Source organism: Neomonachus schauinslandi, chromosome 6 (assembly GCF_002201575.2).
Source record: "Neomonachus schauinslandi chromosome 6, ASM220157v2, whole genome shotgun sequence".
NCBI lineage: Eukaryota > Metazoa > Chordata > Mammalia > Carnivora > Phocidae > Neomonachus > Neomonachus schauinslandi.
The window spans coordinates 130,606,492-130,632,700 of NC_058408.1; the positions used below are offsets into that span (position 1 = coordinate 130,606,492).

At 42.7% G+C, this 26,209-nt stretch overlaps 1 protein-coding gene and 1 non-coding gene across 2 annotated transcripts in view; both read left to right on the top strand.

Moving 5' to 3' along the window:
• SORCS3 (sortilin related VPS10 domain containing receptor 3) overlaps nucleotides 1–26,209 on the top strand; it is a 569,369-nt gene that overhangs the window by 446,795 nt on the left and 96,365 nt on the right. The window contains exons 8-9 of the mRNA XM_021699769.1: nucleotides 10,956–11,045; nucleotides 18,970–19,149. Coding sequence (XP_021555444.1) covers nucleotides 10,956–11,045; nucleotides 18,970–19,149 — 270 coding nt within the window. The remainder of the gene's footprint in view (nucleotides 1–10,955; nucleotides 11,046–18,969; nucleotides 19,150–26,209) is intronic.
• LOC123325205 lies at nucleotides 7,877–8,007 on the top strand. The gene has a single exon (XR_006540305.1). It is a non-coding gene; the product is annotated as a small nucleolar RNA SNORA63 (small nucleolar RNA).

Here is a 26,209-nt window from a genome sequence, read left to right on the forward strand (position 1 = left end):
ATGGGGATGTAATTAGACCTCCCTCACAGGGTTGTGCCCTGACCAAATGAGATTCAGTCCAATAATAAAAACTAATGGCAGACAGTAGAGTCCTCTACAAATATTAGTTGTTATGACGTGGGTGCCAGGTACTAAGAGAGGGTAAAATGGGAATGTAGCACATTATCTACCATAGAAGATAATACAACAAGAGAACTAAAAGGTACCAGTTTCCCATAATTTAGAACAGCAACTGGTAAGTGCAGCAAGAAGGCCACAAAAAAAAGAGCCCTAAAAATCAGAGGAAGAAAAGATGAATTCCCACTGGGAAATTGGGGTGGGGAAGCTTCCTTAGGGAGGTAGTTTGTGATGCGAGTCACTATGATTTCATTGATGCTGGAGGCTTCTCATGATCTGGGTCATGGTAAATCCCTCCAGGTAATTGGTCCTGAATTAGCCATTCTTTGGAAAGGCTCTGCAGGAGACGCTTTAGGCTTGTTCAGGGTTGCACAGTGTAGTGGATGTGGTCAGGATTTTGAGAGCCAAGTTTCAATCCAGACTCTGCCACTTTAGAGCTGCATGATCCCATGCATGTCAGTTAACTTACCAGTAGAGTGGGACTGCAAAGTGTCTCTTCCGTGTGGTCATTGTGGTCATTGCGCATGAGAGCAGACAGCGCATACAAAGTGTGAGCACGGAGCTTGACTCTCCCAGCGGTGCTTCTGCTGATGGAGGACAGGAAAGGCATGACATGGGAAGTACAGTGGGGAGGCTCCAAGTAGCAGTTGGCATTTCACAAATATTCATGGCTCTCTTGGGGAAGTGGTAGTGTTTCCTGAGAAACAGCTTGACAGATGGTTTACATCTGTCCACTGCTGTCCCAAAATTCACTCGTGAGGCATGCAAATCCCATGTTGGCGAAGTTTTGCTGTCGTATCTAGCAGCCCACACATATTTCCAAGGCCGCCTGGAAATCCCATGTCCCAAAGAAACATCGTCCCTGCTTCTCTAGAAAATTAATGACTTTGTTTGCCTTGCCCTTTTAGGATATGTAAAATATCTTGAACATATCGATAAAATCAATCATTCTCCAAGTGGCTATATATGCCTGCCATTCATCTTGTGTGGCTGAATGCACTTCTGTTCTTTATCTCTGCCCATCCCTTTTCTGCTTCTCTTGTGACATTCCTTATTGCCCACCAGTCTGTGGATAGCTGTAGCCTCCCTGGCGAATTTCAGTGCCCCCACAATCAATGGAGTGGGCCTATCTGTATCATCAGCTTGATTTCTGTCTTAGTCTGTTCATACTGCTGTCTAACAGTCTTATGTGCAGATAACAGAATCTGTCCCACCGTTCTGGATGCTGGAAGTCCAAGATCAAGGTACTGGTGGATTTGGTGGCTGAAGAGAGCCCATTTCCTGGTTCATAAACACGTGGTAGAAGGGGCAATGGAGCTCTTTAATAAGGGCACTAATCCCATCGTGAGGGCCCCACCCTCATGACCTAATCACCTCTCAAAGGCCCCACCTCCAGATACCATCACACTGGGGATTAGGTTTCAACATAGGAATTTGTGGGGAACACAAACTTTCTGTCCACAGCAATTTTCCAGTGAAAATACTTCTAACATCTTTGCGTTTTTAGGTACATACCACAGGTCAATTATAACATTCTAATCATTACATTATAGAACACTTTACAGTTCCATGAAAGCATTTTATTATCTCATTTACTGCTCTGTAAGAGAAGGGTAATTATTTGCTCCCTTTTTATAGAACAATAGCCCTGAAGCTCCAAGAGATTAGTTACCATGCCAAAATTGCGTATCTGTTAACCGGTTAAGCTGAAACTAGAAACAAAACATTAGGTATACCAGGACCTTACGCCCTTCTTCCTTCTCCTTTCCCACTATTTTGTACTTATTTTCTGAAATTCTTGAATGCTAGAGAAAAGACAGAGGCTGGCTTGGGAAGATTTCAGTCAATGAATTGAGCTCATAACATCCACCTGTAGGAAGGAAAAAGGCTATGTGAGGTCTCAAGTCGAAGAGAAAACTTATGTAAGTGTAAGAAGACTATAGAGCTAGATTCCTTACAATATCTGCCCCGGCCTCCTTGGTCCCATCTTTCCCGGAGCCACATGAAGCTCACAGTCTGCCAGGAACAGGGCCATTTCTGAGAAAGGAAGGGGGAGATGTTTTGGTAAAGAGTTTTAACATGTCACTTTAGGGTTTCCATGGTAGTGCTTTCTTTTTTTTAAGGCAGCTCTGGTATCCTGATCTAGAACACTCAAAGTAAACTGTTTAGTTTTTGGCTTTTTAGCTATTATTATATTAATTATATATGCATATATATATATATATATATGTGTATATATATATATAATTAATCAAGGTGTTCCCAACTTTTGTGCTCCAAGATGACAATTCAAGTCCTTATCTGTTCTTTTTTATTTTTGCACTTACCTTTGCTTTTTATCTGTCCCACTCCCGCCCCCCAAAAAGAAAAAACCTAGGAGAGGGAAGGCAAAGGACTTCCATCCATCCTGAAGGGTCAGATGCACATTCCAAGAACTTCTTTCCCTCCCTCTAAGTCATGAAAGCCAGAACACAAAGATAAGTCTTGGGGGCACCTGGGCGGCTCAGTCGGTTAAGCAGCTGCCTTTGGTTCAGGTCATGATCTCAGGGTCCTGGGATCGAGCCCCGTGTCAGGCTCCCTGCTCAGTGGGGAGCCTGCTTTTCTCTCTTCCTGCAGCTCCCCCAGCTTGTGCTCTCTTGCTCGCTCTCTCTCTTTCTCAAATAAATAAATAAAAATCTTAAAAAAAGAAGGTAAGTGCTACAGCCATTAATGGTTCAGTCTCTGGCAAAAAAACACATTGGCTTCATGGTCTGCATAGGTGTCTTATCCATGAAGTCATCCTTCCTTAAGGCCCCAAGAAGAATTTCAGTCCTCTGTCCCTGGTCACTTCTGACCAGGTAGCCCATGTGGCTACGCCAGCACTTCCTAAAGCTCCAGTTGGCATATGTAAACTGCCACCATGGTCAACCCCCAGCCGGCCCCAAAATGTTACATTGCTGCAGGCAACTGCCCTCTAGCTCAGCAGAGGCAAGTTCTATGCAGTGAGCACTTAGTATGCGCCGGCTTCAGGGCTCACGCTTTTTACGTGCTGTACTGTGTTTACTCCTCATGACAACATGTTGATGGGTAGTACTGATGTCTCCACTTTCCAGAAGAAAGGTTAAAGTAATTACCTGTCCAAGATCACCAAACCAGCAAGTGGCAGACGCAGGATTTAAGCACAAGTCTGGGATCCCAACCAATGTACTATAATGCTAAAAAATCAGAGGAAGAGTCCTCTTTGAAAAAAATGTAATTGGAAACTTATCAAGTCCAGACCTTGATTGTATTTGAAAAAACAGACTCCGGGTCAGACGGACTGATTCCTCTTCTAGTGCTGTGGATGGTCTGGACATAAGTCTTTCCCCCATGCTTTTCTAACTCACCACCTTTTCTCTCCCTTCCTACCATTCCCAGCTGGCAGTGAAGGTTCCAAGAAGCCCTGGCAAGGGTTGGTGAGGGTGGCAGTTCTTTGTCAGTATGTTTTGGCCAACCTCAGTATTCACCTTCCCTCCAGCACCTCCCTTAGACACACACACACACACACACACACACACACACACACAACAAATTGAGAGCATTATATTGGCTTCAGTGTCGACTATCTTACTCCAAATCTATTCTTGGTGAGGTTATTTTGGGGTTGTTACGTTAGGGCCCCAGTAAAAGATTTTATTGTGTTAGGGCCCCAGTAAAAGATTTTATGTGCAAATCTGTTTCAAAGGAGGTTCAGCCTCAGCACAGTGTATGCATGGTAGGTAATAGACCCACTCTTTCTAGAAACAGGCAGATAAAACTGCATATTACATTAATATCACACAGCCTCCAGGACATAAAATGAGCAAACACCAGTTTGACAAACACTAAATTCAACATCAAAGAGTCTAGCAGAGGAGATGGCTTGCTGGTAAGATGTCATGTTGTTCCAAATGCCATCCCACAAATTTAGATTCAGACCTCTAGTGTGGTGCCTTAGCAAAACATTTTTGGAAAATGAGCTTAAGTTGGCAAGGGCAATGCAACATGGCGTGCAGAAGCCCCCAGGACCTCCCAACACTTAGGGCAACTTCCTGATGAGACCTGTGGCTATTTATCGACTTTGTGGTCCAGCATTCAAATCCTGCTCCTTTGTTCTTGAAAAAGAAATGTGATCTTGGAAGGAATTATGTAGGTGGAGAGGAAGAGAAAGGCCTAACAACGTCAAGATTTATTTTAAATAATCTGAATAGAATTAATGAGCAAAGAAATTAGAACAGTTAATTGTGCATCCTAACAACTGTGCTGTTCCCTTTTGTTTCTTGGAGGAGGAGGGCATGCTGCAGAGGCTGTGTGGGAATCACTGATGAAGGCCTGTACACATGGTCACTTCTCTTGCTTAGGCAGATCAGTCACATCATATTGGGCCCAGCAAGGTCCTCTAGCTGAGAAACCTTCTAAATGTCATTTCCTACATTTCTTGTGCAGCCGAAATTCTTTCCACCCTGATCCCTCTTATTCACGAATTCTAGTAGCAACACTGTTCACTCCCGTGCAACAATAGAGCGTTGATTTCTCAGGGCTGAGACACTGATATGACCCCTCACATAAAAAGATCTGCCTTGTTGGTAGGCATCTTACCTGGGAAGTGGGAAGTTGAGTGACTTGGGATCCATTCCCCTCCACAGAGGTTTGAAAACCTGACCAAGCCTGAGGGACCAGCATAAGCTTTGCAGTCAGATAAACGTGGGTTCAAATTCCAGCTTCACCATTTACTTGCTGTGTGTCTTTGAGTATGTTGTGTAACTTCCCCATGGCTCAGTTTCTCACCTGAACATAAAATAGAAGGCTAATATGTTCAGAGGAACAGGGCTTGGCATATACTAAATACTCAGAGAATGTTATTAATATTTATACCTTGTAGGGTACTACTAATATTACTAACAATAATAATAGTAATTATTACTAGTGTGGCTATTAAATAATATCATGAATATAAAGCACTCAACAGAGTGGACACCTGAAAATGTTATTTTTTGCTTCTCTTTTCAGATTACCTATGCCCACTTATGAGTTCTAGAGATATTACAAGTTTTCTTCTATCTATGGCAGAAACAGGCTCAACATGACTCCAGGCACTTTGGTTCCTTTTTTTTTTTTTTTTTTGCAGATTTCTCTCTCTCCTCCAGGGCAAGCTATCTTCCAGAATCAAGGAGAAATGAAAAAATAAAAGATATGTCAGGTTAGACTTGGCTAGGGCAAGAATGGGAACAAGTCAGAAGAGACAGATGTGTTTAATGGTCAGTGCATTTGTCCAAAGGAATCATTTTCACTGGCCAGGAGCCCAATTAAACCTGTAAAATGGAAATCCAGAAAATCAGATTAACGAGCCAGTCATTAGTGAGGAAAAGACCCAGCTAATTCAGTGTTTAGCATGACGGATGGGCCCAGAGCAAATAATTGGATGATATTCATCATATGTAAAATAAAAGGTGTCACTGAAAGGGAAAATGGTAATAATCTCTGGGATTTACAATGCCAGCAGATTTGCTTGTGAGGAAGAGAAAAGTTCATCAAAGTAGATTAATAGTCGCTAAACTTCATTCTTTCCTTGTGTGTTTGCCAGAGAATCATGCAAATAATAGTGGAGAGGCAGCAAATGTATCAGCTTGGTATCCTCCCAACACCCTGAGGATCTGGCTCCCAAAGTGGGGAGTGCTGGAGATAAGTTCCTGTGACCACCGAGGGACAGGGTGGGAATGGAGAGTTCCTCTGTGAGTCCATGGTTTAGTCACTAAACAACAGAGGAAATCACACCCAAAGTGTTTCTGGTTGAGTGGATTAATCCCCGCAATTTATTATTCAGTTCGTCAATGGGTATTGAACCCCTGCTCTGTACCTGATATTTTGGGGGTGCACTTATTCCTAGTTAAGGGCTTGGACACAGGGGAGGGTCACAGATTGGCTGTAACAATGAAAAGCTGTGTGATGTCGAGCAGGTTAGTTGACTACTCTGAGCCTCAATTTCCTGACCTGTAGAGGTACTATATATTACATCAGATATAATTAGAATCAAATAAAGTGTGGTGTATAAATTGCTTATTGTCCCATTTTCTGTGTAATAAGCTTTCATTGCATGGTAGTTATTATGAATCTTGTTCTTATTACCTCGCATCCTCTCTTCTATGAAGACATCATTTTTAAGATATGTCATCAATGTCATAACAGATTTTCTGGAATTTGAAGAAAGAAAAACATATATACACATGCCAGTTACGGAGATTTTTGTATGTTTTTTAAAAAACATCTTCGAGTCAAGAAAATGTATTGTTGTTATAGTGAGACAAGTGAGGTGAATGGAGACCCTTCTTAGTCATAGGAGGAGGGATAACAGGTCTAGAGCCAAACTTTGCTAGGTTCAAATTCGTCTTGCCCTTAGTGGGCAAGTCACTCAGTACCTTATAGTCTCTGAAGGGTTGATATGAGGATTAAACTGGATAATTTATATAATGGCTACATGCAGTTCTGGAGCATGGTAGATGAACTCCATCAATGACCATTGTATCATTACTTTTATTATTATGTATTCACCAATCACTTGCCATGAGACCAGCACTGCCTAGGAATCAGGGAGGTTGAAATCTTATAAGAAGACATGGAGGGAAGATTGAAGGACTATGTGTCCCACAAGAGTAAATGTTGAAAGGGCTGTAGGAATAGAGAGAACAGAGTTGAGAGGAGAGAGAAATTGTAATGAATTGGTGGCATCCAAAACCCTTCCATGAACCCATGAGTCTTACAGTGAGGTTAAACCATGAATTAGATGGTAGCAGGTACAGAGAAGCATACAACCAGGACAAAGCAGAACTACAGGAGCCGGCTTGGTATCACTGGCAGATACTCTGGCATCATAGGTACTGGAAGAACCTCTGGGCTCCTGGGGCTTCATCAGCCCCTTAGTGGTTTGGTTCATCCCATCATGTATCTGAAGTGTAATCTCCATCTTGATTACTCAAACACAAAGTCCCTCAGGTTATGTGTGTGAGCTTGTGAGGGAGAGGGTCTGTGCCTGTGCAGGGCTGTATCAGGCATGGCTGGGCTGAGTTCCCGAGTTGGTGGGGTCCATCACCCTGTTGAGGAGAACACTCTGTTCTCCTTTGGCTCTTGGTGATTTGGAAACCCAAAGGGACCCAGTTTTGTTCTATGGCGCTGATCAGATGCTTGGCGATGCTCTCACCTTATTCTCTATGGAGCCAACTGGATCTTCTCAGGAGAAGCTTCTTTTAATTGCTATGCTCTGGCCAGCATTCAGTGACAGGACTAGCCTTCTCTGATGCCGCTTTTCTTCCCCAAGGCAAGCTTGGTGACATTTACGGTGTCCTGTAGAGAGCTGTTTTTTAAGCATATGATAAGTGACCAGAGTGTATACTTTGGGGTTTAAAAACTTCATCACTGGGTATGAGATCTCCTTTGGGGGTGATGAAAATCATTTAGAATTGGGTAGAGGTTGTGTAACACTGCAAATGTGCTAAATGTCACTGAATTGTACATCTTCAGATGGTTATTTTTATGTAATAGGAATTCACCCCAATTAAAAAAAAGTTATCATCATTGTCAACACAAAATCAGGAAAATAGCTATATCTGAGAAGGAGGCCAGGGTCAGGACAGGTGTAGGGCATGGAAGCACTTTAGAAGTGTATGTCAGTTGTCTTTAAAGTTCTAGTTCTGAGCTGCTTGGAGTGGAGTCCCCAGACCAGCAGCATCAACATTATCTGGAAACTCATTAGAAAAGACAATTCTTGATGCAGGATCTAGTTACAATGTAGCTATAAAGTGCTGCCTTGTCTTTGCCCCCTGCTCAAAATAAAGCTGTTACCTTTCTAGCCCTGTCCGCCATGGTGCTTAGCAGCCAGGGATGCATGGTCTCAGACATGTTTAACAAGTAAAACACTGACTTGAGGGGCGCCTGGGTGGCTCAGTCATTAAGTGTCTGCCTTCGGCTCAGGTCATGATCCCAGGGTCCTGGGATCGAGCCCCGCATCGGGTTCCCTGCTCAGCGGGGAGTCTACTTCTTCCTCTCCCACTCCCCCTGCTTGTGTTCCCTCTCTCGCTGTGTCTCTGTCTGTCAAATAAATAAATAAAATCTTAAAAAAAAATTAAAATAAAAAAATAAAAAAAAGAAAAGACAATTCTTGGGGCGCCTGAGTGGCTCAGTTGGTTAAGCGACTGCCTTCGGCTCAGGTCATGATCCTGGAGTCCCGGGATCGAGTCCCGCATGGGTCTCCCTGCTCGGTGGGAAGCCTGCTTCTCCCTCTGACCCTCCCCGCTCTCATGTGCTCTCTCTCTCTCTCTCTCATTCTCTCTCTTTCAAATAAATAAATAAAATTTAAAAAAAAAAAGAAAAGACAGTTCTTGGACCTCACCCCAGATTGATCAACTCAAAGACTCTGTAGGTGGGGCCCAGAAGTCTGAGTTTTAAGCAGCTTTCCAAGTGATTCTGATGCAGCTCAAGTTTAAAAACTACTGTTCCAGTTCTTGGGTTGAGAGGCGTACATGTGTTGGTTTTATAATTTATGATTAAAACACTAATTCAAAAAGACGATATGCATGCCTATGTTTATTGCAGCATCACTTACAAGAGCCAAATTATGGAAGCAGCCCAAGTGTCCATCAATAGATGAGTGGATAAAGAAGATGTGGTATATATATACAATGGAACATTACTCGGCCATAAAAAATAATGAGATCTAACCATTTGCAACAACATGGATGGATCTAGAGAGTATTATGCTCAGTGAAATAAGTCAGTTAGAGAAAAACAAATACCATATGATTTCATCCATATGTGGAATTTAAGAAACAAACAAATGAACAAAGAAGAAAAGACAAACCATAAAACAGACTCTTAACTACAAAGAACAAACAGATGGTTGCCAGAGGGGAGCTGAGTGGGGGGAATGGTGAAATAGGTGATGGGGATTAAGAGGATACTTATCTTGATGAGCACTGAGGAATATATAGAATTGTTGAATCACTGTATTGTATACCTGAAACTAACATAACACTGTATGTTAGCTAGACTGGACTTAAAAAAATAAGAAAGAGAGAGGGAAAGGAAGGAAGGAAAGAAGGAAAGAAGGAAGGAAGGGAAGGAAGGGAGGGAGAAAGAAAAATAAACAAACAAATAGGATCAAACAAGGACTAGTGGTGATTGTGTACTTAGTACCAAAGATTATATTTTAATCTGATTCTATGCAGTTGAAATTTATTTTAAAAAGAAAAAGACTTCTTAGCACCTCATTGATCTTAATATGTGAATGCCCCACTTCTAAGCCAGTGCAGAACGATAGAGATTCAGAACAGATGCCTTATCAAAAAAACAAAAACCAGGGGCACCTGGGTGGCTCAGTCTGGTAACTGTCTGCGCTTGGCTCAGGTCATGATCCCAGGGTCCTGGGATCGAGCTCAGTGTCAGGCTCCCTGCTCAGTGGGGAGTCTGCTTCTCCCTCTCCCGTTGCCCCTCTCCCTGCTTGTGTGCTCTCTCTTTCAAATAAATAAATAAAATCTTAAGAAAAAACAGAAAAACAAAAGTCCTGGAATACAAGAGATGAATGGCTCTAATTAGGAAATAGAGATGTGGGGATAGAGCTGAACGCTAGGGACCAAACCAGTCTCTCCTCTTGATTCATAGCTTAAGTCTTTGCACCAAGTTTTTTCCAAGGTTCTGCCTTCATGTGGACTCTTAACATTTGCTCTGCCTGGCAGTCTGTGTGCTTCCAATCTGGGCAGAGCTCGGGAGAGCCATGGGAGATGCCATCTCTTGGAGTGAGGAGCAGTGGGTGGTTTTCAATAGAGATGTGACACCTCGCCTGTTCCCCACAGCCGCTGTGGATGGGCGCCAGGTTTGGACTGGAGTGGGAGGACCGGCCCGCCTCCAGCAAGTGCTTGGTGAGAACAGAGCAGAGGCCTCCAGTAATTGCCTCCTCGGCACAGCGGCCGGGTTGCTATTGTCGTCCTGCTATTTTCTCTGAACAGCCTCTGGTGTCTTCTCTGGTGAATATTAATGTCCCCCCGAGTTAGGACGATTGGGCTGAGAGCAGCCATCTGCAGGGCTGTGCCATGTTGGTGGGACTTTTCAACAAGCCCAGGCCAGAGGACCATTTCTTGGAGTGGCTTACAGGTTCCTATAAGAATCCATCCTTCCCAAGTGAGATTACAGAGCTTGACTCCCCCAGCCATCAGATGGCGGAGCTGGGACTCAGACCCAGCATTTCTCACTTCCCGATCCAGAGTTCTTCCTCTGACCCTCGATTCCTTTCAATAACTTGCACATGGAAAGTACCAAAAAGCACCACTCAATGCATGGATTTGTAAATATGAAGGAAAAAAAATTGTGCTCAGATCAGAAATGAAATTAATTTCAAAGTAACAAGAGCTTTTGAGCAATAGTAGTTATTTAGATTCAGAAAAAAAAATCCATTTCACAATCATGTCATGATGACAATGGATTAGAAACTTCTTTTAAGGCAGAATAAATCAATCTTCGGTACATCCCACCCACATCAGTAGCTTCTGTTTGTAGTTGAAACTATTTATTAGGTGTGTACATATGCAGAGCACAGTGACCAAATACAGAGTCTCTGCTCTCACCAAAAATGCCAACCACTGGGAAAGACTGTTGTCATTGCTCATTTGTTGTCTAAGTGTCATGACATGGGAGCAACTCAGTGCTGTGGGACTGGAGGCTCAGGGCCAGCAAGGGACACTCTCTGAAAGGTTATCACAAACCTTTTGTGGCTCTTGATGGAGAAGCTAATACTTTCCAACTTGGCCATGATCCCTGGTGCCATCTGACTTCTCTGTGTTTCTCTTATGATCCAGGTGACAGCTGGTGGAAGAGCCAGCTACTACGTATCCTATCGGAGAGAGGCCTTCACCCAGATAAAGCTGCCCAAGTACTCCCTGCCCAAGGTATGTCCAACCTGCTGCCCTGGGTCCTGTCCGACAAAGCAGCAGGGAGAGGCCACCACATTGGATGGCAGGGAAGTTTGACTTCTGCCTGGGAGACAAGCTGGCATTGAACCTGACTTGCCACTGTGGGACTCTGGCCTCTGCTGATGGCCCTGAACCTGGGTTCTCTATTCCTCTCTCAGAAGGGTATACAGGCAAGAGCTTTGATTCCCTGTATCTCATACATCCTGTATCACTTCAGTCCCTTCTGGGAGTTCCTCCCTCTTGCAAGGGCCTTACTGCCAAATAGAGGGACAGGCTCAGAAGGGCCCAGAGGGAGCCCAGACACTTTATTGTATGTGTGCATAAAGGTGCACAGGTGAGTCTTGTGGAGTTCATGCTTCTCTCCACATTTTAAAGCCAAATGTAAATGCACTGCCTGTGTTTCTGCTCCTTTCTGCCACTATGAGTAATTAAAAAGGAATAAATTACTATAACGTTAATATCAAATGATGGCATTTTAACTCCTCTATTGGAAAATCATAAAACTTACCCTGTGGACTCCATCCCTTGTGAACAATGACTTCTTGGAGGAGCTGGATCTTAAAACCTCAGTCTGAACATGGACAGGATATAATTGCATCACCTAATGAGGCTGCAAAAAAAAAGTCACGTCTCTGGTTGGACACATCTCAAATGTAATGTTGCAAAGATTTGGGCCTGTAAGCTGGTGCTGGGAAACATCATGAAAGGCTAAATGAGTACCAAGGTGGGAGGGATTATGGGACAAGAAGGTGGGTAACTGTCTACCCCTGGTTGTTTTATTCATTCATTCATTCATTCATATAAGCATGCATGAATCCATTCATTTGTTTGATCCTTCTTTTATTCATCCATTGAACTGTTCTTTCTCCCATTTAGGCTTTTACTCTGTGCCAGGCACTAAATTAAGCTCTATGGAGAGAGTAGAAAAGAAGCCACAAATGGTCTCTGCCTTCATGGAGCTTATATTCTGGTTGAGAAGAGAGACATTGAACAAACAATTGTAGGTGTAGGGAGTGTTATAGGGATAGAAGTTCAAGGACCATTGTGACATAATATGTGGAGCTTACCTATATGGATACTGAGGACAAGTTTCCTAAGAAAGTAAGGTTTAAGATGATATAAGAGGATTAAGGAATTAACCCTGCAAACAAGGGTTGGAAAACCAATAGAAAAGACACAAACAGGCCCTATTTTAAGAGAGAGAATATGGTTCATTCAACAAAATGAAACATCATCTCAAGAGACTGGGTTGCAGAGAGAGAGAAAGGAGGCTGATGGGATGAGCAGGGACTGTATTAAGTAGCCTCGGGGGCCATGGGATCAATTTCTCATTTTCTCTACCCTCTCTGTGACTGGTTGGTATGAGACCATTATATAGCATTGTGATTATAGGATGTACCCATCAGATATTCTAAACCCAAGCAGGAAAGGAGTATCCTTGCTTGAAGAAGATGAGGAAAGGGAAGTTCATAATCATGTTCTTTCTGAAGGAGAAAGACCCCTTGCAGTAACTTGATGATTTCCATGTATTGGCTCAGGAGAAGCATTTCGGGAACTTTCCAAACCATATCCCCTGTGTAAGGTCTGTTCTGTCTCTGCATTGTGTGCATATCTTATGTATTTTTAACCTTCCGAGGAAAACAAACAGTTTGCTCCCCTGGGCAGTGTGGCTGCAGGTGGGGACAAATGAAGCCTGGGATTGATCACAACCCTGGAACACTCCATTAATGATCAGCAACCCCATGGCAATTTATCGTGGTGGAGTACCATCCATGCGGCCCCTTTTATAGAAGTCCATCCAGAGCAGCTTCATTAATATGAGGGCTGCTGTGAAAATAGCTGGATGGTTATCGATCCCCTTTATTAGCCAGCATTGGCTCAGATTTTCCTAGCCTAGGCCGAGGAGGTGAGGACAGAGTGGGTGGGAGTGTTTAAAAATGGAAATGGCTTTTGAGCAAGTTGTTGCTGTTCCAGGAGCTGCGGCTGCCAGCTGTTGGGCATCTTGCTTAAAAACAAGAACAAGGAGAAGCTCCCTGTCATCACTGCCCTCACACCTCTCCTCCCAGCCTGTCTGTTCAGAACATGCTCCCCTGGGGCACTCCGTGGCTTGGAGTGTTTTGCAGAGAATGAAATGAACACCATTAATAATGAGTGGCATTATTAGGAGCGGCAACCTTGTGCTGAGTCCTCCATAACCAGTCCCTGGGCATGGGTTTTGGGGAGGAAGGGTGGGACATGGAAGGCACATACCAGCAGGGGACAAGGAGGCAGATGACAGGGAGCCATGGTAGCCTGGCCTAAAGGCAATGGAGCTTCTGAGCAAGAAGCCCTTAGCTTTCTTTCCCTCTCTGCCACTTGCTTATCCAGGAGCCCAGGTCTTCTTATCTGTGAAATGGGCATCGTAGTACCATTGAACTTCACTGAGCCCAGTGCTTCTGGAGAACAGTGAGGTATAAGAAATACCCAACTCTTTTGTGTTCCTGGAAGTGGCTCACTGCAAAAAACGACTCTTCCCCCATGCGCCTCGCTAAGATGCAGAAACCTGCCTATTTACCTTTGACGGGACCAAATCCTCACTCTTTATTTATAAATGGTTAACTGAACTCTTTGTTCCCACTGGGGGACAATCTGGACAAAATGCTGGCTAATTTGACTTGGCCAGACTTAGTCTGGCTTTTCACCTTCCCTGCCTAGCGCCTGAATTTTGACCCACTCCTGGGCGCTCAAGTAGGCACTAGAACTCAGAACAACCCCTGTTAACCACACTCCTGAAAGTCACCTGACTGTAAGGAGGATGGTTTCCTGTTCAATGGCCCCCTCTCGCGCCACCTCCTCACCCTGCTCCCCACACCCAGTTCTCTCTAGCCTTGTTTTACTTTCTCTACATAAAAATAATTCTTTCCTGCCTTCACTCTGAGGGGCTTGCAGATATGATAGCCAGAGTGTTCTCCCTATTGCAATAGTCTTGCAAATAAAGGCTCTCCCTACCTAAGTATGGGTTTGCTTTTAGTTGAAAGTAGAATGTTTAATCCCACTTTGAATAATAAAAGGGAGGAGAGGGAAATATGCTTGAGGAAATTTATTATAATGATAATGACAGTGATATTAACCTTTTCCTTAATTTCCTTAGGACAGTTTTCCTTAATTTTTACATTTCCCCAAATACTGATTTATCCTTCTTTGCTGTGTCGCAGTCACACTCTTAAAATGTTATCTGTAATTCTAATTTCTTTTGTCGCTTCCTGTCCTCTCTTCAACCCACTGTCAGCTGCCTTCTGCTTTCCCACACCCCTCTCTCCACTATTCCACCAAAAATCCTCTAGCCATTGTTACCAGGGAGCACCTCCATGCCAAATCCAACAGACATTTCTACAACTTTATCTTTTTTTTTTTTTTTTTTAAACCTTTCTGGAGCTTTTGACACTGTTGGAAAAGAATCCATACCTGATACTCTTCCCTGTGGAGTATTTTATTCTGATTCACTTTTCTGGATCTCCTTCCCCTGCCACCCTTAAATGTTGATGATCCTAAGTTCTCCTGGCATTCTGCATGGTTCCTAGGTGACCTTATCCCTTCTCTTCATATTGGTGATGTCTATATCCATAGTCCCATCCCATACTCACTGAACCCTGGACTGCTTTTTGAAGTACCTCCCCTGAAAGATCCCATTTTAAAACTCTATAACTGAGGGGCGCCTGGGTGGCTCAGTTGGTTAAGCGACTGCCTTCGGCTCAGGTCATGATCCTGGAGTCCTGGGATCGAGTCCTGCATCAGGCTCCTTGCTCAGCAGGGAGTCTGCTTCTCCCTCTGACCCTCCCCCCTCTCATGTGCTCTCTCTCAAATAAATAAATCTTAAAAAAAAATAAAAAAAAACCCTCTAGAACTGAGCTCAGCCTCTCTACCTTATATTATATCCCTAAAATTCCATCCTTCTCCTGTGTTTACTTATTCCATCTATTCATTCATACAGAAGCTTTTATTGGATAGCTACCATGTGCTATCAATACTTAGTAAGTGCTAGAAATGAAGTGATACATAAGAAAGACACAGTGTCTGCCCTCTGGGAGCTTATGGGCTCTAATGAGAAAGACTGGCATAGAATAAATAATTACACACATATTTAATTATGAGTATTTGATTATGATTGTATGAGCACGCTAATAAGAAGCAGAGGATTTTGTAAGTCAGATATCTGACATATTAAAGATATGCCCTTTTCCTTTATCCCCTATGGGTTCTGCCTCCCTGATATCTCACCAGTCCATTTCATAGGGTTCTCATGGAAGACCTGCTTCATTAGTTTAGGCCCTCCCTGAGATTGTTACAGCCACCTCGTAAGCCTTCCTCCTGCCCCACCGAAATCCACCTTTCACGCTGCCTCTGTGACAAATGTGATCACACAATGAAGCTGGTCTTCCCCAACCAAATCTCTGCATTGGTCAGTTCTAATTCTCCCTTTTTCCTGCTTAAAATCTTGTGCTAGTTTTGTATTTCCTTCTGGGTAAAACTTAGGTGTGCCATGCAGAGCCCCGTAAGTGTGGCCACTGTCTGTCCTCACCTTCCTCAGGGAAAAACTGCTTTCAAGCCACTCAGGTTCCACACATTTCCATGGATTGTCCCCCCCACCCCCATCTATAAGCCTTTGTATTCCTATCAGTACCTGTACCGGGGACCTTAATCAGCTTCAGAGAAGGCCAAGAGTGTATGACATTCCCACCACCACTGGGCATCTGCTTGAGGTCAGGTTCTACATCTTGGTCCTCTCTGCATTTCTGTTATAACGTCTGGTGCATGGCTGATGCTGAATAGCATATGTGTTTTTATAATGAATGCAGTTACATTCAGCCCAGATTACACGAAAATGTTTCAATCATGGGGAAGTGTTTTCACCATTGTTTACCTACGAAGTCTCACGTTTAGGTTTGCGAAAGGCAGCTATGATTCCTCCAGATTAATGGGAGGGCATATGGGGAGTGTTATTTATAATAGTTCTCCAAATAAAAACATGAATGTAGTTATGTCTGATGCTGTCCAAGTTCCAGTTTAGTAAAGTCCCAATCAGAATTTACTTACTGCTTTTCCCTCACTTTGGTGTCTCTCTTCATCACCAGTCAGATCTCACCCTGCATGTTCTCAGGAGTAGGAAGAATGTCTTTGATTTTTTTTTTGGAAGGAGGTGGCACATGCTTTGGGGTTAGATTGAGATCGTAGGATTCAAGAAATACACTTAATTATCATTCAGATCCCTATTTGATCAATGTTACTGAAAATGCTTTTATTTCTTCTTGAACATTTAGTATTCTGGTTATTATTTGTTGATCCCTCTTCAACTAGAAGATCTATTTGGAGAGAGGACACGTAGTTCAGAGCTTTTTCAAAGAGTGATGACCCAGACTGCATGCACCTGACTTGTCTGGAAGGCTGGTTCAGATGGTAGGATTTAAGCCTTCACAACCAGACACACTGACTCAGAACCTCAGGCAGTGGGACATGGGAGTCTGTGTGCTCTTAAGATCTCCAGGTCATTTTGATGCATATAGAGTTATACTCCCACTGATAACAGAGTTTAGCTTCTTGATTCAGATAGTCTTGGGTTTAAATATTAGTAATACCATTTATTAGCTAAGTGACTTAGGGAAATTAAGAACTTTTCAAGCCGACTTCGCAGAGTCCTGGCTGCTACAGAGCACCCTGTCCCCCAGAGTCTGCAGTGCCTGCACGCCAGGCGATACACCCCACACTCACGGCTAAGCTGGCTACCTTTCATCCCGACCATGCCCCCGTGTTTTAAGTTGTTGTTTCCACTTCTTTTACATTAGTTTAGTCTAAAATAACTTAGCTCATTCATTTTTATAACCAAAACATCTGGGAAAAGCCCAGCATTTCTACTGCATTTTTAACAGGGTAAATGAATTTAATCTGTATTTCCTGCAGCTGCTGTTTCCCCTCCTACTGGGTTCTCGGGCTTTCATTCCACACCAACACAACACAATTTCATCACAGGGTTTTTAAGAGGAAGCCTTATTTCCGTTTTCAAGCAGCTCAGTGGGGGATCCTGCAATTCTATAAGGTGTGTAAGCACGAATGAGCTAGTGAGGTCTGTCAAGGTGACCTAGGGAGTTCAAGGCCAGACGCTGAGATCTGACAAATTCTCCAATAAAAAGATCCAGATCGCTTCTCACTTTTCCCACCTCCTCATTGTCCAACTTGAATGAGCTTGCTCCTTTTGAAAAATGTCTTGGAGTAGTGTTCCACAGTTGTGATACTATAAACATTGCTACCTCCTTTTATTGCTGAAATCATTTCTGGGAAAGGTTGGTCAAACAAGGTAAAAGCTAGACCCAGCCTGGTGATTTACTCACTGTCCGCTCCAATTGCCCATGCCCCTACTATGAATGCTTGCCACCACGGTGACCAGGGTCCTCTCCTGCCTTCTCAGGATGCCATTACTCTTTGCCATATATACCTGTGTAGTTATGAATTTTTTAACTGCGTCCATTATGTCCAGTGTTTATCTGTGTCAACATTTCCTCCTGACAGCATGAATTCCTTAGGGAAGGACTTGAGTTTGTGATCATCTTTGTACGGCGCCTAGCCACATACAAAAACTGGCTTTTATAAACTCTTTTGAATTGTGAACTGATTAGATTTGATTTTAGAAATGTTCTAGTCCAAGTATACAAACTAAAGTGACTTCAGGGACCAGGAAGTTAACATGAAGATGTAAGAGGCAGGTTATAAAAACATTTGGGTACTTAAGGCTGAGTCTTCCTGAGTGCTGACTTCACCTAAAAGACTACACCATCAGGTATTCAGTAGAGGCTGTGGTCAGACCAAACATTTGTGATTCACATTCATCACATTGGTCATAGGATTGCAACTTCTGATCTGTAGGCTCTATGTCCAAATGGTTAGAAGCTCACAATTAGGTTAGAGCCCTACAACAGAGGTTCAACACTTGGTTCTGCCACTAACTGGTTATGTAATATGAAGCAAGTTGGCAAACCTCTGCGTACCTTAGTTTATTCCTCAGTAAAATGGGAATACTACTACCTCTGTTGTAGAATTATTTGGATTTTTACTGAAATAATACATTTAGATGACTTAGAATAGTGCTCAGATGTTAGCTATTTTTAGCGGTAGCCCAACCTCTTCAGTATTTTGGTGAGAAAATTGAAGCTCAGGGACACAGCTATATCCTGCATCATATAGCTAACTTCTAGCAGAGTTCCTACTAGGACCCAGAACACTAAATTCCAGGTTGAGAGTATCCTTTCTGCTATTATCAGTGATTTTCAAATATTATTTTATTAGCGGCAGAACCTCCCTCACTTTTTACTCCCCAAATATCACGCCGAACTCCAGGATAAAACAGATTCAAGGGGTGCCGCTCTGGTTGAAAGAGAGCTGGAAGCCCAGAGCCCCGCCCACTGGCTCTGCCTCCCTGCCACCCTTCTCGAAATCCCTATGACTCTGAAGATCCTGAAGAGAAGTTTCACAACCACTACACTAAAAAGTTTGGAAATGTAAATGAAGATCTAAAGAAGGGATAAGCCCTGTCTTTGCATGTGTGAGTTTCCTCTGGCAAGGGTGTATGTCTCCGTTAGCACTAACACTAACTTTCAGATATAAAAATAAAAAATGAAAGTGGATGAATCCCTTGAAGCCATGGAAAATGATACCCACCAAAGCCCCTTACACCCATCTTACTGTCATTTAGCAAGGAACAGAAATCACGAAGCTCTTAATTTATAGCCTTGGTCTGACACAGAATTGTTTAACATCGCCTATAACTCACGCTTTTTCTCCACCATTCATAAGTTATGGTAATTACTCTGGGTCCCCATGGGCAGAGGGATATGGAGATCTGCTGCCTTACAGGTGTTCTGTCTTCTTCCAGGACATGCACATCATCAGTACCGATGAGAACCAAGTGTTTGCAGCCGTCCAAGAATGGAACCAGAACGACACGTACAACCTCTATATCTCAGACACGCGTGGCATCTACTTCACCCTGGCCATGGAGAACATTAAGAGTAGCCGAGGTCTAATGGGAAACATTATTATTGAATTGTATGAGGTATGTAGCCAAGATGATCCTGCACCTGGGTCTGCCTCTCTTTTGGAGGAGTTTTAATGGGATAAACACGAGCATTGCAGTCAGCCAGTCCTGGGTTCAGATGGCAGCTGTATCCTTGCAATTGTGTGACTTCGGGCAAGGAACTTAGCTTCCCTGTGCCTCCATCTCCTCACCTGTGAAACAGGGATAAAATATTTGCCTAATGAGATGGTTGTGAGAATGAGAGAGAACATAAGTAAAGCATCTAGAGTGGTGGTTGACTCAGCAAACTTGAATAGATGGTGGCTGAAGTGAATGTTCTTTTGTGGATGAGCACGATCATGAGCCAGATGCCCAAGTATTTGACCTACGTGGGCTCACTTAAGTCCCTTTTTCAACTCTACGGACTCTGAGTGGAGGCACATATCTATTAGTATATCTTAAATTATTTGGAAAATAACATCTTATGAACAAGTTTTACAGGAAAAGAAAAGTGAATATCAGTGCTGGGGATGAGGGTTTCCCTAAAATGCCACCAGATGCCAACATCGGAGTATGGTGAAGAACTGACCTTGACTTACTTTGAGTTGTTACTTAATATGATCACCTTACTGAGTTTTCGGTTATATTGAGGTTTTGTTTTTAAATGTGATCACCAGTTAAAGAATTAATTTATCTAGGAAACCAAGTGACTCCACAGAGGAACTAGAGAAAAATGAGTTGTTTCAGTGACCTTAAGCCTGGGTCACTTTTTATGTCTCTAATGGCCACGTATGACCTTTGATGGTCCTGGCCACAGTGCTCACCTTGTTGGTATGATGGATTGATTTGAGTAAAGGGGTGTATTTCATTATCCAGCATTCATTAGTGACTGGTGGTCAAACCTACACCTGCTACGCTGGTGGAGGTCATTCATTCATGGAGGGAGGAGTTGTCTGTCATGAGCAGTAGCTTAAGATGGTGTGGGTGAGCTGCTCCCTTACGAGTTTTCATCTTTGAGGCATGGGAGCGGCTTTCAGAATAGAGAGATCAGTGTAGGGGCTCCTGGTTTATTGTGGTGTCTTCTGAGCAGCGCTTGGCAAAGTTCTAGCATCCCTATGCTGGTATCGAAGTTACTGAGAGTGGTAAAAGATTCTAGTTATTTTATTAGGTAAGAGGACTGCACGAAGATCTGGGGGTGAATAGAAGTACACTAAAAAAGAGAGAGAGAGAGAAGTGAATGGCACTGGGTGTAAAACAGAATCAGTAGAAATACCGTCATTTCCTAGGACATTGTTGACAAGTGCTGATTCCCTTAACAACAAGGTCCCCGTTTGAGAAATGGCCCAGATTTTTTCTTAGAATTACAAAAGTTGGTAAAGATGACTAAGGTGTGTAAAGGGCTTTGGGAAGCTTACCTTTACATGCCTCTAATCATACCTGGAGGCAAAAATACCCTTTGTTATTGGGCAGTAAGTCATCTCTGGTGGGAAGGTTTAGATGAAATGTTCCTAGGACTGAGGCCATTGGAACCAGGTTCCTGTTCGCATAAGTGAGGCTATACAGAAGCAAGACATACAAGGCCAGGCAACTTCTCTAAAACCAGTTGTGTTGAGTTTGTTCTCATTTAATTTTATCCGGGTTCATTGGGACCCTGCTTTGTGTTAAAGTCCATGAGGAAGGCAGAAGAGATACCGATTCTTACCCTCTGGAAGCTTGCAACCTAGTTTGTTGGACTCTGAAGAAGTCTGTGAACAAAGTTCCTTTTTTTTTACCTGCCCAGACTGTAGTCAGTTGAAACAGAGACAAAGGGTGAGACAAGTGGAGATCAAATGTCAGCTTTATTGCTTTTAAAAGTTATGTAGGAGCAAGTGGGCTTGCTAATACTGCCCGCCAGACCTGGATGCACCCATCTAGTCACATGCACAAATAGTAAATCAGAAGCTCTCTTGTGGAAGCCTCTTCCTAGAACACCACGGCAGTGAGGTACAGAGAATGTGATCTTTGCAGGCAAATCCCCAAAATAGTGGACCTGGGGATGAGCTGTATATGACCAGTTCTTTTTTTGCAATGTTACCAATCTGATTATCATCTTTTTGCCCTGCAGAGGAAGAAGTGGAAGACATTCCATATTTTAAGACCTGCATGAGTCAATAACTAGATGGATGGTGTAGATTTATAAGACCATGAGCTAGCCAATCTAATTGCATCAAATAGATGCTCATCAGGTACAAGAATGAGTGCCAGATAGGTGGTTGGAGTTTAGATTCTAGAAGGCATTTAATACCAAGAGCATAAATCGTATCCAGACACTATCTAGACCATGACCACATTGAAGGCTTTTAGAGGGTGTTGCTGTTTTGTACCTGGAGATGCATTCTGTGATTTGGAGATAAAGCTGAATTTAATTGGTCTCTAGGGGTCATTAGTTTTTAACCTCCTTCACTGGAGATTCTCATAGAAACTGAGATTGTGTGCCATATGGCCAGTTAGCAAAGAGACTATAATTTTTCTGGACTCTGAATGCCCTTGAGTAATGCATCTGGGAAAACTAGGAGGCTTTCACATTCAATTCAACTAAATTAATGCACTTTCATACAGTATATTTTGTTTGATGAGATGAAGGTGGTGCATGAGACTCACAATCTACTGGAAAGATACATGACCCTATTAGGGTAGTTAGTGATCACAAACTAACTTGTATTAAAGCTGTGATTTTCCATGTTGTAGAATCACTAAAGAGGAAGGTTAAATCTAACTTGAGGAATTTGGGGGGACTTGGAGATGAGTTGGCTTAAAGGATGAATTACTGGAGCTTGGAAGAAAGGCATGTCTGGTGGAATCCCAGCATGAGATGAGAACCAGAGTCTGATGAGTAGATGCCCATTTTCATGGAATGTTGAGTGAATTTGGGGAACAGTGGGGATAAATATTGCAAAGATACTAGTAAAGAGCTGAATTGAAGAGTTGGGCATTTATTTGATGGGCAAATTTTTCTCTCTGTTTTTCCCCTACATCTACATACCTAAAAATGATATTTGGGTGTATGATGCAGTCTCCTATGCCAAGTTAATGTATAACTTTATATTATGATGTGTTAGGATATTACACCTATTTAACCTTGTCTGAAATGTCAGAGATGCCTTTAGGTAACACAGATGTGAGTTGGCTCGGGATGAGCATAGCCACTTAAATCTATTTACTAGTGTATCACTCCATCTTGCATCTTGCACTCCTCTCAGGCTTCTTCTTGACCATGGGAAGGGGACAAAGAAAATGAGAACTTACTTGAGAATTCACCCTGTAGGTCTTGGCACTAAAAGACCTTGGAAGCCAGTGGGTGGGAATCCACCCCCTCTGAACTCCCTAAAACTGAATAAAGCAGAGACATTGTTTATTTCTTGGTCTGTTGGAGCAGTCTCCTTCTGTAGAGAGTCTCTTCTCATTCTTCCTTTAATCCCTGCTTCCAAGTACAATATTGTCATGGCTGTAATTACATAATCAGGTGAGAAAGTAATTCTTAAAGGCCAAATAACAATTTCTTTTTTAAGGTGTCAGAGCCTGTTCCATCAAAACAAGTCTGTTGATGACAATGAATATAATCTATTATGTGTGTTCACCATTATTCTGTGATACTCTTTTCACGTAGAGCTTTGTTGTGGTTTCTTCACATCACTAACTCCAAACTACATTTCTTCTTAGTTGCTTTCCACTGATAAATCAAGAAACAAATATTCTTTCCAACACCCTCAGTTATATTATGGAAACATTGCTCTGAGCTGCGGGTTGGATGCATTTTCTTCAATATTTTCCTGGATGTAAAACATCCAACTCATACCTCATTATAATAATAACAACAGCATACCAGGTAATGTCTAAGACCGGTATTGTTGAAAAATATATTATGTCGGCTACAGATGCACTTCTAAATGTTCTACCACCCACATTTTTTAAAGTAAAAGAAACAGGTGAAGTTAATTATAATAATATATTTTATTTAACCAAAATACCTAAAGTATTATCATTTTAGTATGCGCACCATTTGAAAGATTACTAATGAGATATTTTATATTTTTCCATACTAAATCTCCAAAATTCTGAGTGTATTTTACACTTCCCCCATATCTCAATTCATATGCTAAATTTTCATCAGAGATACTTGATCAGTATTTACATTTCATAAAATGTGCAGTCGAAAAAGTAGATTCACATACCCAAGTTATTCCAAACATACTTAAAAGTTTGCCAATAACAGAATTGGGTGTTGGTTTTTAAAGATTTTATTTATTTATTTGAGACAGAGAGAATGAGAGAGAGAGAGCACATGAGAGGGGGGAGGGTCAGAGGGAGAAGCAGGCTCCCTGCCGAGCAGGGAGCCCGATGCGGGACTCGATGTCGGGACTCGATTCCGGGACTCCAGGATCATGACCTGAGCCGAAAACAGTCGCTTAATCAACTGAGCCACCCAGGCGCCCGGGTGTTGGTTTTTAAATTGAAGTTCAAATTGGTTCAAATAAAATACAGTTAAACTTCAGCTCCTTAGTCCTACTGGCCACATTTCAAGTGCTCAGTAGCCATATGTGGCTAGTGGCCATAGTACTGGTTTGCATAACCCTAAATTATATATATATATATATATATATATATATATATATATCAAATATAATTAATTAATTAATTTATCTATCTATCTATCTATTGCCATATCTCTTTGTGGTAGGTATCATTCCCCCTGGCGCCTATGAGAGTACAGAGTTGCAGAGAATTTAGTAACTTGGCTCAGATCACACAGATAGTAAAATGGTAGAGCTATGTTTGAACCAGTCCATGTATATTTGAATAAAAAGGCCAGGCTCTTCCCACTATGCATTTTTTTCACATTTATTTTTTTTTTTTATTGAGGTCTAATTTATGTATAGTAAAATTTACCCATTTTGGTATGCAGTTCTGTGAGTTTTGATAGGGGTATGCGGTTGTGTAACTACCACCATAATCAAGATAGAGGACTGTCACCCCAAAATATTTCCTTGATGGCCTTTTTGTAGCCAACCATTCTCCCACCCCAAATCACTGGCGGACCAGTCTGATTTCTTTCTCTCTCCTGTTTTGCCTTTTCTGGATTTTCATATGATTGGAATTATACAGTAGATAGTCTTTTGAGTTTGGCTTCTTTTACTTAGAATCATGCATTTGAGAATCACCAATGTTGTTGAATATCAGTAGACGTTCCTTTTTTTTTTTTTAATTTCTGAGTAGTATTCCATTATGTGGATGTGCCCTAGTTTGTTTATTCATTCACCAGTTGAAAGACATTAAAGTTGTTTCCAGTTCTGTGTGGTAATGAATAAAACTTCTATAAACATTCATGTAAACATAAGTTTTTCTTTCTCATGGGTGAATACCTAGGAGTAGGATTGCTGGGTTGAATGTGATAGAATATGATTATAAAAAGCCACCAACCTGTTTCTAAAGTGGTATTCTCATTTTGCATCCCCACCTGAGATGTAAGAGTGCTGGTTGCTTCACACCTTCACGGACACTTGGCATGATCAGGTGTGTGTGGGGGGTGGGGGGGCGGGGCACTGTGAGAGGAGCCTAGTAGTACCTTAGTGTGGGTTTTATTTGAATTTCCTAAAGACTATGTGGAACTCACTAGGATGGATAAAATGAGACTCTCTGAGTCATCTTAAGTGTTCTGCTTTCTTTGCCCATCTTATTGATGTTCCCTTCCTTTCCCTGTCCCTTGTGCCTGCTCCCCACCATTGCTTTATCATGAACTTGAGTGACCCATCTTTGGCCAGATGGACAGCTGCTTATAGACTCCACAGGCACATCTTTCCCCGCCTTACCTTCATCGGCCCCTCACCACCAGTCCCACTCTAGGGACAGCCCAAGGCAGACCATGGTAATTGCTTTTCTCAGCAGAGCCCTGGTTTCCTTGTCCTAAAGGCCCAGGGAGGTGAGCAACAGATGCCCATAGCACCTGGACTCGGTGCTCTGCCAAGAGGCTGCTGTCAGTTCCCCTTCGTACCTCAAATTGATTCCCAGAAGGAAAGTGGGCCACACAGGCTTGTACGTGTACTGCCATCTTCTGTGGACATCATCCCAAGCTGGTGCCCTTCTCTTTGAACTCTGGGACCGGCAGCTGCAAGCCATGCTTCTGATTTTAAACAACAGTGGGAGGAAACATGGTCAGAGTTTATCAGATGCCAAGTACCTCCTTGGGTGGAAGAGTTAAAATGGGTGTCTCATTCTCTCATTCCTTTATATCGTATGTAGTGAGGCTCAGTAGTGTTTCGTGATACTTTTGCGTCAGAGACATACATGTGCCTACATGTGCGCACATGCACGTGTACATGGGTATGAGTCCTAGGCTGTAGCATACATGCATTTTGTACTGGGGTTGCCGTCAAGAAGTTTGAAAGCTGTTGGCCTAGGGCACACAGAAGCAAAGTGCCCTCTAAACTTATAGGCTATTTATACACAATTTAGAGCCAAGAAGCAATTCAGGATTAATGTAAGGGTTTTGAGCAATCCAAATAAAAATCAGAAGTGTTCTGGTTCTTTCAGACTGGAGGGAGATGGCTCATATTCAACTATAGGAGAAAGTCCTTCAGAGCTGCAGATGGCTTCCCTGGAAATCTCTCCTTCCTGTGTCTTTTCAGACCCCATTCTCCAGATTCTGCTCTCAGAATATGTAGGGAATGCAAAAAATGCCCATCCGAGTGGTGTGGTGCTCAGTGAGAAAATGTGGTAGTGACCATTCCGTTTTCCAAAGACACTCATCCAGAAGAACCCAAGAGGCGACTGAATGGCTAGTAATTCATGCTGTGATGCATCCAGCTAGGAGGCAGTGGATGGGGGTGACAAGAGCCCCACAGGAGCAGGCTCAGAAATCTAAGTCAGACTTGTAAATTTCTCCAGGGAGGTAGACACCAAGGCCCTGGGCACATGTTGGAGGGGACCAGCTGGCTTATGGGAGAGAGTTCTCTAGAATCATTATCTGGTGGTCCAACAGAAAAAGTACCAGCTCCATGGCTAAAGAAAATACCAAAAGGCCTCCATCAGACAGATGGTTCTATCCATTCTCTGTGAGGAATAA